Genomic DNA, 13468 nt, shown 5'->3' on the forward strand with positions numbered 1-13468 from the left:
TTCTATTATAATTAAAAGAATCAGATATTAGGAATACTTAGCTAACTATAAGATATCTAATTACTTAGAAAAAGAAAATACTGTGGCCCTTGTTAGAATACTTTTATAAAACGGCTAAAGGCACAAGATTTCCAAAACAAGAAAGCATTCAATTGTTATTAATACTGGCATGTCAGGATTACTATTTATAAGGATACCATGGCTCTTCCTCCCCCAAACAAAAGGCACTGACTCTTGAACTAGGAGAATGTAGTCTGCATGGTTTGAAATAAACACTGGAATTATGGGTGTGAATAAATGAGCATATGACATTAGCTTGATTTGAAGTATTTACATAATTATTAAAATCATCAGGTTGCACTTCCATAACAAAACAAAAATTTGCATGCATGCTGAATGTGTTTTTAAAAACACATTACTAAGCACAGACATATGGGTTTAACTCAGGCATTAAGACTTAAAAAGCTATTTGCCTAACCTTTATAGAACTTACTCTGATAGGAAGTACGGATCCGTTTCGTTAAATCAGGATAAAGGTTAGACAGGCCACGCATGCAAAAGTTGTCTTTGGAACATGCCAGAACATCAGCATCAGCAGCAGGCAGAGGAAAGAGAGAAAAATAGTCTAAAGTGAAAGGAAGTGATATCATACCAGAATCTAGAACAGCCAAGATGAAGAAATTGCAGCAAGTTTAGGTAATCAAATTAGAAAGGAGATATTAAAAAAATAAATCAATTAGAAAGTAAGAGGTGATAGATGAATGATGAGAGTGCTGTAGTAATTTTATTTAATCAAATATCCTATAAGAATAGATGTCAAATTTCTCATATGCTTTTCAGGTAGTAAACTTATTTCACTTGTGAATAGAGTGTATTTTACCTCATAAAAATCGAAATGGTTATCTTTAATCTTCAGTATTAACAAGAAATATTGGGGATTTTAGTCTTTGGCATTTTATTTTTATAACAAAGTGAGTACCCATCGTAGTGATTTTATACACTAAATATGACGAAAGATTATAATTTAATCAGTTTTTCCCTGATTTTAAATTATCAAAAAATTCTAAGCTCAAATCATAACTGAGACTCAATAAGTTTAAATTAAGTAACAGTTATATTATGCTTGTCACAATATACACCTTGTCATTCCATTATGTATATCCAGAAGTAACGTACTGTCATAAGATCCTGTTTTTCTACTTCAGTTTATGCTTTTAGCATACAAATATTGCCTCCTGTCCCCTAACATCTTCCTATCCTAGAGTCCATAAACTTTCAAAAATCAATGTTTTCCCAATTATGAGGGACTCTAATGGTATATGCATGCACAATGTCTCTTATTCTGTCTTTCAAAAGCCGGAAATGGTAGAGGCAGAACCTATAGAATTTGAACTTTCCAGCATTCCTAAAATATTGCTAATATCTGAGATACCTAACAGAAAACAAAGAAACTCCAAGTTTTGAAGGAGAAATTTTGTGTTCCGAAAAAGGGTTTAAATTAGCAATGTGGAAAGGGTTGAGGTTTATCTTAAAAAAAAAAAAAAAAGATTAACATGAAACCTACTATCATGTTATCTTTTTATTTTAAAATATTCTTTATGTGAGTAAATTTAATAAAGGCTTTAATAATCAACGATTTAAAAAAAATCAATTGATTATTTAAAAAACAATCTGATAGAACTAAACACATAATTCTATAGATGTACTTCCATCAGCAAATCTTTGAGCTCAACTAATTTTTTATCAATTAAGTTATGCCAGTGGACAGAAAATATGCAAAATTTTGTCAATGTTTACAAAGCCAACTATTTGGAGAAATATTCAAATTTCAATAAATTTTGGATAATTCAGCATATCAAAATTTGGCATTATATAGAAAGTATTTCTACTTATGCCTTAATTACCCTTATATGTTTTTCTTTTATATTTAAACAAATTGGTCCTGTCAAGCAAAATGTTATCTTTTATAGCATTTTAAAATGTTAATTAATAATGTTTATTGCATTTGTGAACATACCTTCAAGAAAATCACCATCCAACAAGGAAAGGTGACAGCTTGAATATAGAGTTTAAAAAATTAAAAATAGTGAAATACTTACAATTATATTTTTAAAGAGTCCAGATATATTAGAAGAAAATTATCCTGTTAAACACAACTATCACAAACAAATTTTTCAACTACAGAGCCTGATTTTCATCACATTTTTATATTTAATAGCTTCTTATTTTCGGTTATTTCTTAGGAGTTCGACCTAAGAAACTTGAGATACTTCCTATCTTTGACAGCAAATTAAAGTTTAAACACTTCCTTTATCTTTTCAAAGATTATTGGTATGCTTCTGCCCAATTTTATTTACACGATATTATAAATTATGTTGATTTTATATTGTCATGCATTTGAAAAGTATCATAGAAGAAAGATAAGAAATCTAAAGGTAAGAAAACAGATGAACTAATCAAGTTCATAACCATTTTGTTTTATCTCCTACCTGCAATGAACTGCTTGTTTTTTCGAGGAGACCGTGGTTGACGTTGGTATAGGTCACTTGATCTATATAGGTCAATGGTCCCCATGCTTAACAGTACTGTCTTCTGTATAAAATCCACCACAGCCAACCCATTGCAGTTCCCAAATGCAACTCTGAGAGAAAAAGAATATGCAACTAGAATGTATCACAGCAATCATTATTATTTTTATCTTTGAATAAAAATAAGATAATTGGAAAGTAATGCCTTAGGGTTGGGGAGGTTAGATCGTGATTGGTATAATGTCAGGAAGGATATCATGCCTTTACATAGGATAGGGTGGCCTTGTATAATAGACCACTGCAGTCACATTTTATCATCAGTTATATTATGTAAGTAATGATTAACCAATCTGCTCTTTAACTTGGCCTTATATTTTTATAGTAGAATCATATAAAATATTTTTTTATGCAATGGGGAAAGAAATCAAGAAATGGCACACTTTAATAGCTATAGATGGTTAGGTACATAATTAGATGCCTTTTTAAAATAGAATTAAAATTGTTAAACTCCAAATTATGTTTCTTCTTAGACAGTATATATTTAACTTAAAATTTTACATGAAAATTAGCTATCTATGTCTCGAGTTTTGACACCATAGAATAAACAATTTTCATTTCAAAAATTAAATTTTCTCACTTGTTTTTTTTAATCCTACTTATTAAAAGACAGATATCATTTGATTAATTTCTCTTGAAAATTAAAATAGCTCTACTAAGCAGGTATTTTGAAGATTTACTTATTTATTTGAGAGAGAACATCAGCAGACGAGGCATATGGAGAGGAAGAGAGAATCTCAAGCTAATCCCATGCTCAGCACAGAGTCCAGTGTGAGGCTTGATCTCATGACCCTGAGGCCATGACCTGAGCTAAAACCAAGAGTTGGTTGCTTAACCAACTGTTCCACTTAGGTGCCTTAAGCAGGTATTATGGTCAGCCTAAAGACTGACCACAATACACAAACTCTTTTCTCAATTTAGAACATGCCTTTTAACTGAATAATTATAAATTTGTGCTTTTGCTCCCTACACTAATAAACAATAGTTGCATAACTGCTGTTTTGCTCCTTATAAGTAAGTTCCATGTTGTTTTATTGCTTAGATTGAATCTGATTAACAAATCATCAGTTTATTTTGTTTTTTCTACTCCACCAATCATAGCCTTCCTTAAAACAAGTAAAAAGAAAAGTGCTACCATACTGGATGTTTGCTATTTCATATAGAGTTCTACGTCTTCAATAAGACAGACTTTGGAAACTAAAAAAAATATTGTCATAAAAGTCAGCAGATTCCATCTCCAACATATATAGGTGACCTTGAAAAAAATTAATGAACTCTTCCAGGCCTTAGTTTCTTTACTTTATAAGAATTAAATACTAGATTTATCTACTTATCATGGCTTTTATGAAAACCAAATCAGAAATTTTTATTAAAGTACTTTGAAAAATTTCCATACGTAAGTAGGATTGGCCCTAATATAAGTAAATGCAATATTACACATATTACATATTGTAGCAAGTTAATCTCTTTAAGCTTGTACAGGTATGATAGAGTTTCTAAATGCAATACTGACAAGAAAAAAAACAGGAAAATAGAATGTATTACATCAACTAAAATGATTTTTTAATTTATTTTAAATGTTTATATTTCTTTTTTTAAAAAAATATTTATTTATTTATGATAGTCACAGAGAGAGAGAGAGAGAGAGAGGCAGAGACACAGGCAGAGGGAGAAGCAGGCTCCATGCACCGGGAGCCCGACGTGGGATTCGATCCTGGGTCTCCAGGATGGTGCCCTGGGCCAAAGGCAGGCGCCAAACCACTGCGCCACCCAGGGATCCCTGATTTTTATTTTTGATTTAAAAATAAGAATACTAGAAAGTTATACCTTAGGGTTGGGGAGGTGAAAAGTTGGGGAGGTCAGGCAATGATTATTGAAAAATACTGGATTTAATTTCCTAACTTAAATAGAAAACTGGACAAACTAAGCAACAGTTTTCATATTTTGGCCAACAGGCAACACAGGATGAGAGAAAGATAGCATTCAAGGTAAATTCTAGGTATTTTTTTTTGTTTTATTTGTTTTTACAGTTTTATTGAGATATATTTCATATATCATAAAAATTCACTGATTTAAATAAAGCGTACAGTTCTGTGGTTTTATATTTATTTCTATCAATTTAATAGTTTTAGAATTGTGCATCATCACCATATTTTATTTTATTTTTTTATCACCATATTTTAGAACATTTCAATACAGGCATCTAGGTATTCTAATTTAGACTAATTGTCCTAACTTGGTGAATAGAGAGGTTTCCCAGGCCTGGAGCACAGGAAACTGAGACTTACAGAGAGATCAGTGGTTGTTTTGAATTGAGAATGATATTAGAATCTGATGCTGCAAAAGCAGCCAGAATTTATGAGATAAAATACTAGAGAGATGAGAACTGCATAGACAAAGTATACCAGAGATTTATAGAATGGTTCTCTGAAGCATCCATGTGAAGAAACTACCCCAGGCTCAGGAAAGAACCACCAACGAGATAAAGCTGAACAAGTCCCAAAGCTCACACAAGGCTGAAAATATTTCCTGTTACTACCAGCCAAACTGCTGAGATCTTCTACTACACATTAAAAAGGCACATATAAGTAGTATCACTTTAGTGGTGGGGACAATTGCCCTAAACTAAAAGCTCTTCTGAACCCCATCCTAAAAAATCTTAGAAACATCATTCTAAGTAACATAACTGCCTTCCAGAAAACTATCCAACTCTATTAAAAAGAATCAACAAAATACCACCACAGTTTAAAATTCACAATGTGCACTATATAACAAGTAGCAGGCATATAAAGAATTAAGAGAACCTGACTGATAATTAGAGGGAAAAATAAGTCAACAGAAACATAACTAGAAATGAAACACATGACAAAAGTAGCAAACAAAGATAATGCTTAAAAAATAGGGGCATACAGGTGGCTCAAGTTGGTTAAGCATCTGCCTTTGGCTTAGGTCATGATCTCAGGGTCTTAGGATCTAGACCTATGTTGGGCTCCCTGCTCAGCAGGGAGTCTTCTCCCTCTTCCTCTGCTCTTCCCTGCCCCACTTGTTCTCAATCTCTCTCTCTCAAATAAATAAAGTCTTAAAAATTTGGGGCACCTGGTTGACTCAGTAGTTGAGTGTCTACCCTTGGCTCAGGGCAAGGTCCCAGGGTACTGGGATTAAGTCCCACATCAGGCTCCCCATGGGGATCCTGCTTCTCCCTCTGCTTCTCTCTCTCTGTGTCTCTCATGAATAGATAAATCTTTTTTTTTTTTAAGATTTTATTTATTTATTCATGAGAGACACAGAGACACAGGCAGAGGGAGAAGCAGGCTCCACACAGGGAGCCTGACGCGGGACTCGATTCTGGGTCTCCAGGATCACACCCTGGGCGTGCAGGCGGCACTAAACCGCTGCGCCACCAGGGCTGCCCCGAATAGATAAATCTTTAAAAAAACTTTTAAAAAATATACATACATGTGTGTATTTCAGATATTTGAGAAGTAGAGGAAAACCTACTCTAGAGCTATAGGAATCAAGACAGGCTGGTATTGAAATAGAGATCAAAAATAAATTTTAATGAAACAGAAGAGTGGCCATAAACCCATAAATGATCAATTGATATTTGACAAAAGTCCTATGGTAATTCAGAGGAAAGATATTCTTTTAGATAAATGATATGAACAATTAGATATCCATAAGTAAAAAAACTGAGCCCTAAATATTTACCTTCCATGGTACACACACAAAAAAAATCAAGTTAATTTCTTAAAAAAATAAGCAAAAGAGGGGTGCTTGGTTGGCTCACTTGGTTAAGTGTCCAACTCTTGGTTTCAGCTGAGGTCATGAGCTCAGGGTCCTCAGATGGAGCCCTAGGTCAGGCTCCACACTCAGCATGGATTCTACTGGAGATTTTCCCCCTTTCCCTCTGATACTTCCTCTGCTCACACCCTTTCTCTCTCTCTCTCTAAAATAAAATAAAATCTTTAAAAAACTAATAGGCAAAGATTTGAACAGACATTTCACCACGCAAGATGTACAAATGTGAAATAAAGACTTGAAAGATGCTGAACATCATTAGTAACCAGGAATAGGTAAATTAAAACCACTGATCCCACTTACATATTGAGAAGTATGTAGAAAAACTGAAACCCTAATACATTCCTGGTGGAAAGGCAAAACAATATAACTTCTTTAAAATATAATCTGTCATAATAAATAAATAAATAAATCCTTCAACAACACAAGGGTTAAAGGCACTTACCCCACACCATCAAAATCCATGATAACTTTGGTTTCCCCCCGAACTTAACTACTAATAGCCTACTGTTGATTAGAAACCTTACACTGGGAACAAAGTCAATGAACACATATACTGTATATGTGTTAAATGCTATATTTTTACAATAAACTAGAGAAAAAAAGTTTTTAAAAAAATCATAAGGAACACATATTTACATTTTGTATTGAAAAAAATCCATGTACAAGTGGACCCATGCAGTTTAAACCTGTGTCAAAGGTCGACAACTCACCATTTGACCCAGTAATTCTACTTTTAAGTTATTTACCCAAGAAAATGTAAACAAAGGTTACACATGGACTTATACCTGAACGTTAATAGCAAATTCCTTCATAAAACCCCAAACTGGAAACAACTAAAATTTCCATCAAATGGTGAATGTATAAACACATTTTTGTATATCCACATAATGGATAATGCAGCAGTGAAAAGGAACAAACCACAGATATACGCATGACTTGGATGAATCATAAAAGCCTTATGCTAAGTGAATGAAAACAAACACATAACTTATGATTTATGATTCTGTTTATATAAAATCATAGTAAATGCAGTCAATTTGAGAGGCTATAAGTGAGGGATGAAAATTGAATGGGAGGGGATAGGAAGGAACTTTTTGAGGTGATTGATACTTTTTGTATCATCAGTTTGTTAATGATTACATGACTTGCATTTATCTTGTATTGTTTGCCAAAACACATATTTCATACTTAAAGTTGGTGAATTTTATTTTATATACTTGATGTCTCAGTATTTAGTTAATTAAATTACTACCGAAAGGACAATCTGAGAGAATTACACTAGAGTTATAGACTATGGGCCCTAAGAATGTTCTGGAGAGAAAGAGATAATAGAGAAAAGATTTTTTTATTTTATTTTTTTATTTTATTTTTTTTTTTTTTTTTTTTTTTTTGATTTTTTTATTTTTATTTTTTAAAAATATTTTATTTATTTACTTGAAAGAGATAGGGAGACAGAGCATGAACATAGAAAGGGAGAAGCAGACTCCCTGCTGAGCAGGGAGCCAAACGCTCTGCTCCATTCCAGGACCCTGAGATTATGACTTAGCTGAAGGCAGATACTTAACTGACTGAGCCACACAGGCTCCCTGAGAAAAGATTTTCTAAAATTGGATATTTTAGGTAACTGGCCTGAAAGATAAAATTATTTCACTGAGGGAAAAAAAAAGGTGAGATTTTTTTTCTTCCAATACCTGTTGGTTAGGAAATTCAAAAGAAAATACCAACCAACAAGAAGATATTTTCAAGATTTGGAATTTATAATAAAAATAATTTTTATTAGTCTTAACTTTGTTTCTTAATATCTAAAAGTCTACCTTATATTAAAATTACTAAAATTAACAATTCTAAATTGTATAAGAGCTGATAAACTTTTCTATTTTATAAATACAAAATATATTTGTACATAGAAGTTAATAAAAGTCCAGATTACAATGTCTCTAAAATTCCTATGGGCATCTTGTTGTATTTGGCATTTATGAACAATGTTAATGTATAAATACTTATATAAACATAAGTGAAAAATATTGAAAAAATACATTTCTATTTCATATCTTTGAATATGTTGATGCTTTAAGAAATTGTTCTTTCTAGAAGTAGCAACTCAGAAAAATAGGTTTAAATATGAGTTTGTTCAATGGCTTTGGAAAAAAAGCAAAATTTTACTTTTAAATACCTTATAAGTTTTGTTACTGATATATATACTTAGGAAAAACGTTCATGCAACATTTTTAATCAATATACTTTGGAAAATTATTGGTTTAATAATTCAGTCTTAAAAATAGCTTTGTTTTCTTTCTGATATACCACTATGTAATGATAAAAATTTGTTTAAATTTTTAATCTAAAATTTAACTTCATTCCACAGAGTTAAAAATGCAGTTCCTAGTTGTCCTAGCTTCATTTTAGATGTTCACTGTGATTAGCAGTAACATATTGGACTGAATTATAGAACATTTCCATAGGTTATAAAACATTTCCATCACTGCAGAAAGACCTATGGGACAGTACTGTTGTAGGTCATGTATATCTTAGGTTTATTTTCTCATAAGCCTAATTTAAGTTCCTATAATTGACAACGTTATATTAGTTTCAGGCATACAACATAGTGATTTAACAATTCTATACATTACACGATGCACACCACAATAGTGTAGTTACCATCTCTCAACATACAGTCATTACAATATTATGGACTGTATTCCATATGCTGTACTTTTCCTCCCTGTGATTTATTTTACAACTGTGTGTTTGCATCCACTAAAGCCCTTCACCTATTTTGCTCCACCTACCAACCCCATCCCCTCTGAAAAAAACTTTGTATTTATGGGTGTTTATGTTTGTTCATTCATTTGTTTTGTAGATTCTACATATAAATGAAATCGTATGGTGTTTGTTTTTCTCAAACTTATTTCATGTAGCATGATACCCTCTAGGTCCATCCATGTTGTCGCAGATAGTAAGATCTCATTCTTTTACATGGCTGAGTAACATTCCATTGTGTGTGTATGTGTGTCTGATGTGTATGTCATATCTTCTTTATCCATTCATCTATTGATGTAAACAGGTTGCTTCCATATCTTTTTAAATTAGTATTTTTATTTTTGTTTCCTTTAGATAAATATCCAGCAGTAGAATTACTGGATCATATGATGTTTACATTTTTAATTACTGAGGAACCCATACTGTTTTCCATAGTGGCTTACAAAATTACATTAACCAACAGTGCACAAGGGTTCCCTTTTCTGCACATCCTCACCAACTCTTGTTATTCTTGTCTTTTTAATACTGGGCATTCTGACAGGTGTGATATCTTATTGTGGTTTTGATTTGCATTTCCCTGATAATTAGTGCTGTTGAACATCTTATGTGTCTGTTGGCCATCTGTATGTCTTTAGAAAAATGTCTTCTCAGGTCCTCTACCCATTTTTTTTAAAAAAAGATTTTTATTTATTTATTTTTGATAGATACAAAGACATAGGCATATGGAGAAGGAGCCTGCTGTGGGACTCAATCCCAGGACCCCTGAGCCAAAGGCAGACACTCAACCACTGAACCACCCAGTTGTTATTCCTCTACCCATTTTTAATCAGATTTTTTTGGTATTGAGTCATGTAAGTTCTTTATGTATTTTGCAAATTAACTCCTTACCAGATGTATCATTTGGAAATCTCCCATTCAGTAAATTGCCTTTCAGTTTTGTTTATGGCTTCCTTTGCTGTGCAAAAGCTTTTGGTGTAGCCCCAATGATTTATTTTTGCTTTTTTCCCCCTTTTGGGAGAAGACATATCTAAAAAACTGTTGCTAAGGCCAATGTCAAAGATATTACTGCCTTTGTTTTCTTCTAGGAACTTTGTGGTTTTATGTCTTACATTAAGATCTTTAATCCATTTGAGATTATTTTTTAGTGTGGTGTCAGATGTGGTTCAGTTTTATTCTTTTCCATTTAGTTGTCCAGTTTTCCTAATTCCATTTTTTTAAGAGATTGTCTTTTCTGCATTATATACTCTTGCTTCCATTGTCATAGATTAATTGATCAAATAAGCATGGGTTTATTTCTGGGTTCTCTATTCTGCTCTGTTGGTCTGTGTCTTTTTATGCCAATACCATACTGTTTTGATTATTATAGCTTTATAAAATATCTTGAAACCTAGAACTATGATACTTAAAGATTTGTTCTTCTTTCTTAACACTTATTTTGCTATTTGTGGTTCTTTTGTGCTTACATGCAAATTTTAGGAATACATGTTCTAGTTCTGTGAAAAATAATACCAGTATTTTGATAGGAATTATATTGAATGTATAGATTATTTGGGTAATATGGACATTTTAATGTTATTAACTCTTCCAATCCATGAATGTGGTGTATCTTTTCATTTGTTTGTGTTGTCTTCAGTTTCTTTCATCAGTGTCTTCTGAGTTTTCAGAGTTACAGATATTTCCCCTCCTTGGTTAAGTTATTCTTTGTATTCTCTGGTATTTTATTCTTTTTGATATAATTGTAATTGGGATTGTTTTCTTAATTTTTCTTTCTCTATTCTCTCCATTTTGTTACTCATGTACATACATGGAACACATTTCTGTATATTAATTTTGTTTCCTGCAACTTTGCTGAATTTATCTATTTTAGTAGTTTCTGGTGATTTTTTTTTGGGGGTTTTCTACATACAGTATCATGTCATCTGTAAATAGGGAAAGTTTGATTTCTTCCTTCCCAATTTGGATACCTTTTATTTCTTGGCTCATTGTTGCATCTAGAACTTCTAATACCATGTTGAATAAAAGGCATGAGTGGACATCCTTGCCTTGTTCCAGATCTTAGAGGGAAAGCCCTCAGTGTTTGACTACTTAGTATGATGTTGGCTGTGAGTTTTTCATATATGGCTTTATTATGTTGCAGTATGTTTCCTCCAAACCCACATTGTTGTGAATTTTATCATAAATGTCATATTTTTCAAATGTTTTTTCTGCATCTATTGAGATTATTTTATAGTTTTTATCTTTCATTTTGTTAATGTGTGTATCAAGTTGATTGATTTATGAATTATAAACCATGCTTGTGTCACAGGAATCAATCTTACTTGATTGTGGTGAATGATTCTTTTTAATGTATTGTTGAGTTCGGTTTGCTATTATTTTGTCGAGGAGTTCTGAATCTATGTTCAGCAGGGCTATTGGCTTATAGTTTTGATTTTTGGTAGTGTTTTTTTTCTGGTTTTGGCATCAGGGTAATGTTGGTCTTGTAGAATGAATTTGGAAAAATTTCTTCCTCTTCTATTTTTTGGAATAGTTTGAGAAAAATAGACATCGACTCTTCTTTAAGTGTTTGGTAGAATTCATGTGTGACACCATCTGGTCTAACTTTTGCTGGCTAGCGATTTAATTTCCTCAGTAGTAATTGGTCCATTCATATTTTCTATTTCTTTTAGATTCACTCTTGGCAGATTATGTATTTCTAGAAATTTACCCGTTTCTTTAATGTTGTTCATTTGTTGGCATATTTTCTTTGTAGTAGTCTCTTAAAATCCTTGTATTTCTGAAGTGTGAATTGTTCTCTTTTGTTTCTGATTTTGAGTCTTCTCTTTTTTTAAATTGAGTTTTCCTAAGGGTTTATCAATTTTTTTTTATCTTTTCAAAGAATCAGCTTCTGGTTTTATTGATATTTTCTTTTTTCTTTCTTTTTGAAATCTCTATTTCATTTGTTTCTGCTGTGATCTTTATTATTTCCTTCTTTCTACTAACTTTGGGCTTTGTTTATTCTTCTTTTTCTAGTTTTTTAGGTGAAGGGTTACATTGGATATTTGAGATCTTTCTTGTTTCTTGAGGTAGGCCCGTGTTGCTGTAAACTTTCCTATTAGAACTCCTTTGCCACATCCCAAAGATATTGAGCCATTGTGTTTCCATTTTCATTTGTCTCCAGCTATTTTTTTAATTTCCTCTTTGATTTCCTTCTTGTTCTGCTTGTTTAGTAGCATGTTGTTTAACATCTACTTTTTTGTTTTTTACATAAGTTTCTTTTCTTGTAATTGATTTTGGTTTCATGCCATTGTGGTCAGAAAATATGCTTGATATGATTTCAGCATTCTTAACATTATTGAGACTTGTTTTGTGGCTTAACATGTGATCTATCTTGGAAATATTCTACATGCACTTGTAAAGAATGTATTCTGCTATTTTTGGATTGTACAGTTTGTACTTCTGTTAGGTCCATCCAGTCTAATGTGTCATTCAAAGCCACTGTTTGCTTTTGATTTTCTATTTGAATGATTTACCCATTGATGTAAATGGGGTGGTAGAGTTCCCTATTATTTTTTTAATATTGTCAATTTCTCCCTTTAGTTATATTAATATTTTGCCTTATATTATTATTTTGCTTTATATATTAGGCGCTTTTATGTAGGGTTATTATTATTTACAATTATTATATCCTCTTGTTGGATTAATCCTCTAAGAATAATTCCCTTCTTTGTCTTTTATTACAATCTTTGTTTTAAAGTTCATTTCTGATATAAGTATTGTGACACCAGCATTTTTTTTTACACTTCAGTTTGCATCCTTAACCTTTAGTTTAAGTATGTTTTTAGGTCTGAAGTGAGTCTCTTATAGGCAGCAAATAGATGGTCAAATAAGTTGACCCACTACCCTTACTCTGTTTTTGCTTTTACTTGTGAGGTTTTTATCTTTCATTATTTTTTACTTCTAGTTATGGACTTTTCTACTTAAAGAAGTCCCTTTAACATGGCCAGGTCAGTGGTAATGAACTCCTTTACCTTTTGTCTGGGAAATTCTTTATTTCTCTTTCAATTCTGAATAAAAACTTTGCTGGATAGAGTATTCTTGGTTGTATGTATTTTTTCTTTCATCTCATTGAATATGTCATGCCACTGCTTCTGGCCTGCAAGGCTTCTGCTGAAAAATTACCCAGTAATCTTATGGGGGTTCCTTTGTACATAACTAGTTGCTTTACCCTTGCTGCTTTTAAAGTTCTCTCTTTAATTTTGACATCTTAATTATTATGTGTCTTAGTGCTGATCTCTTTGGTTCTTTTTGTTTGGGGCTATGACTCCTGGACATGAATGTCTGTT

At 32.2% G+C, this 13468-nt stretch overlaps 1 protein-coding gene across 3 annotated transcripts in view; it reads right to left on the bottom strand.

Annotated features, from left to right (window-relative positions):
• The window catches only part of STXBP5L (syntaxin binding protein 5L), a 380025-nt gene that overhangs the window by 79776 nt on the left and 286781 nt on the right, over positions 1 to 13468 (bottom strand). For 2 of the 3 annotated variants that reach the window (XM_041771139.1, XM_041771064.1), the window contains exon 19: positions 2490 to 2641. In XM_041771139.1, coding sequence (XP_041627073.1) covers positions 2490 to 2641 — 152 coding nt within the window. Of the gene's footprint in view, positions 1 to 493; positions 566 to 2489; positions 2642 to 13468 lie in introns of all 3 variants that reach the window. The other variant, XM_041770992.1, reaches the window with a different exon arrangement.

This window comes from Vulpes lagopus, chromosome 1 (assembly GCF_018345385.1).
Source record: "Vulpes lagopus strain Blue_001 chromosome 1, ASM1834538v1, whole genome shotgun sequence".
Taxonomy (NCBI): domain Eukaryota; kingdom Metazoa; phylum Chordata; class Mammalia; order Carnivora; family Canidae; genus Vulpes; species Vulpes lagopus.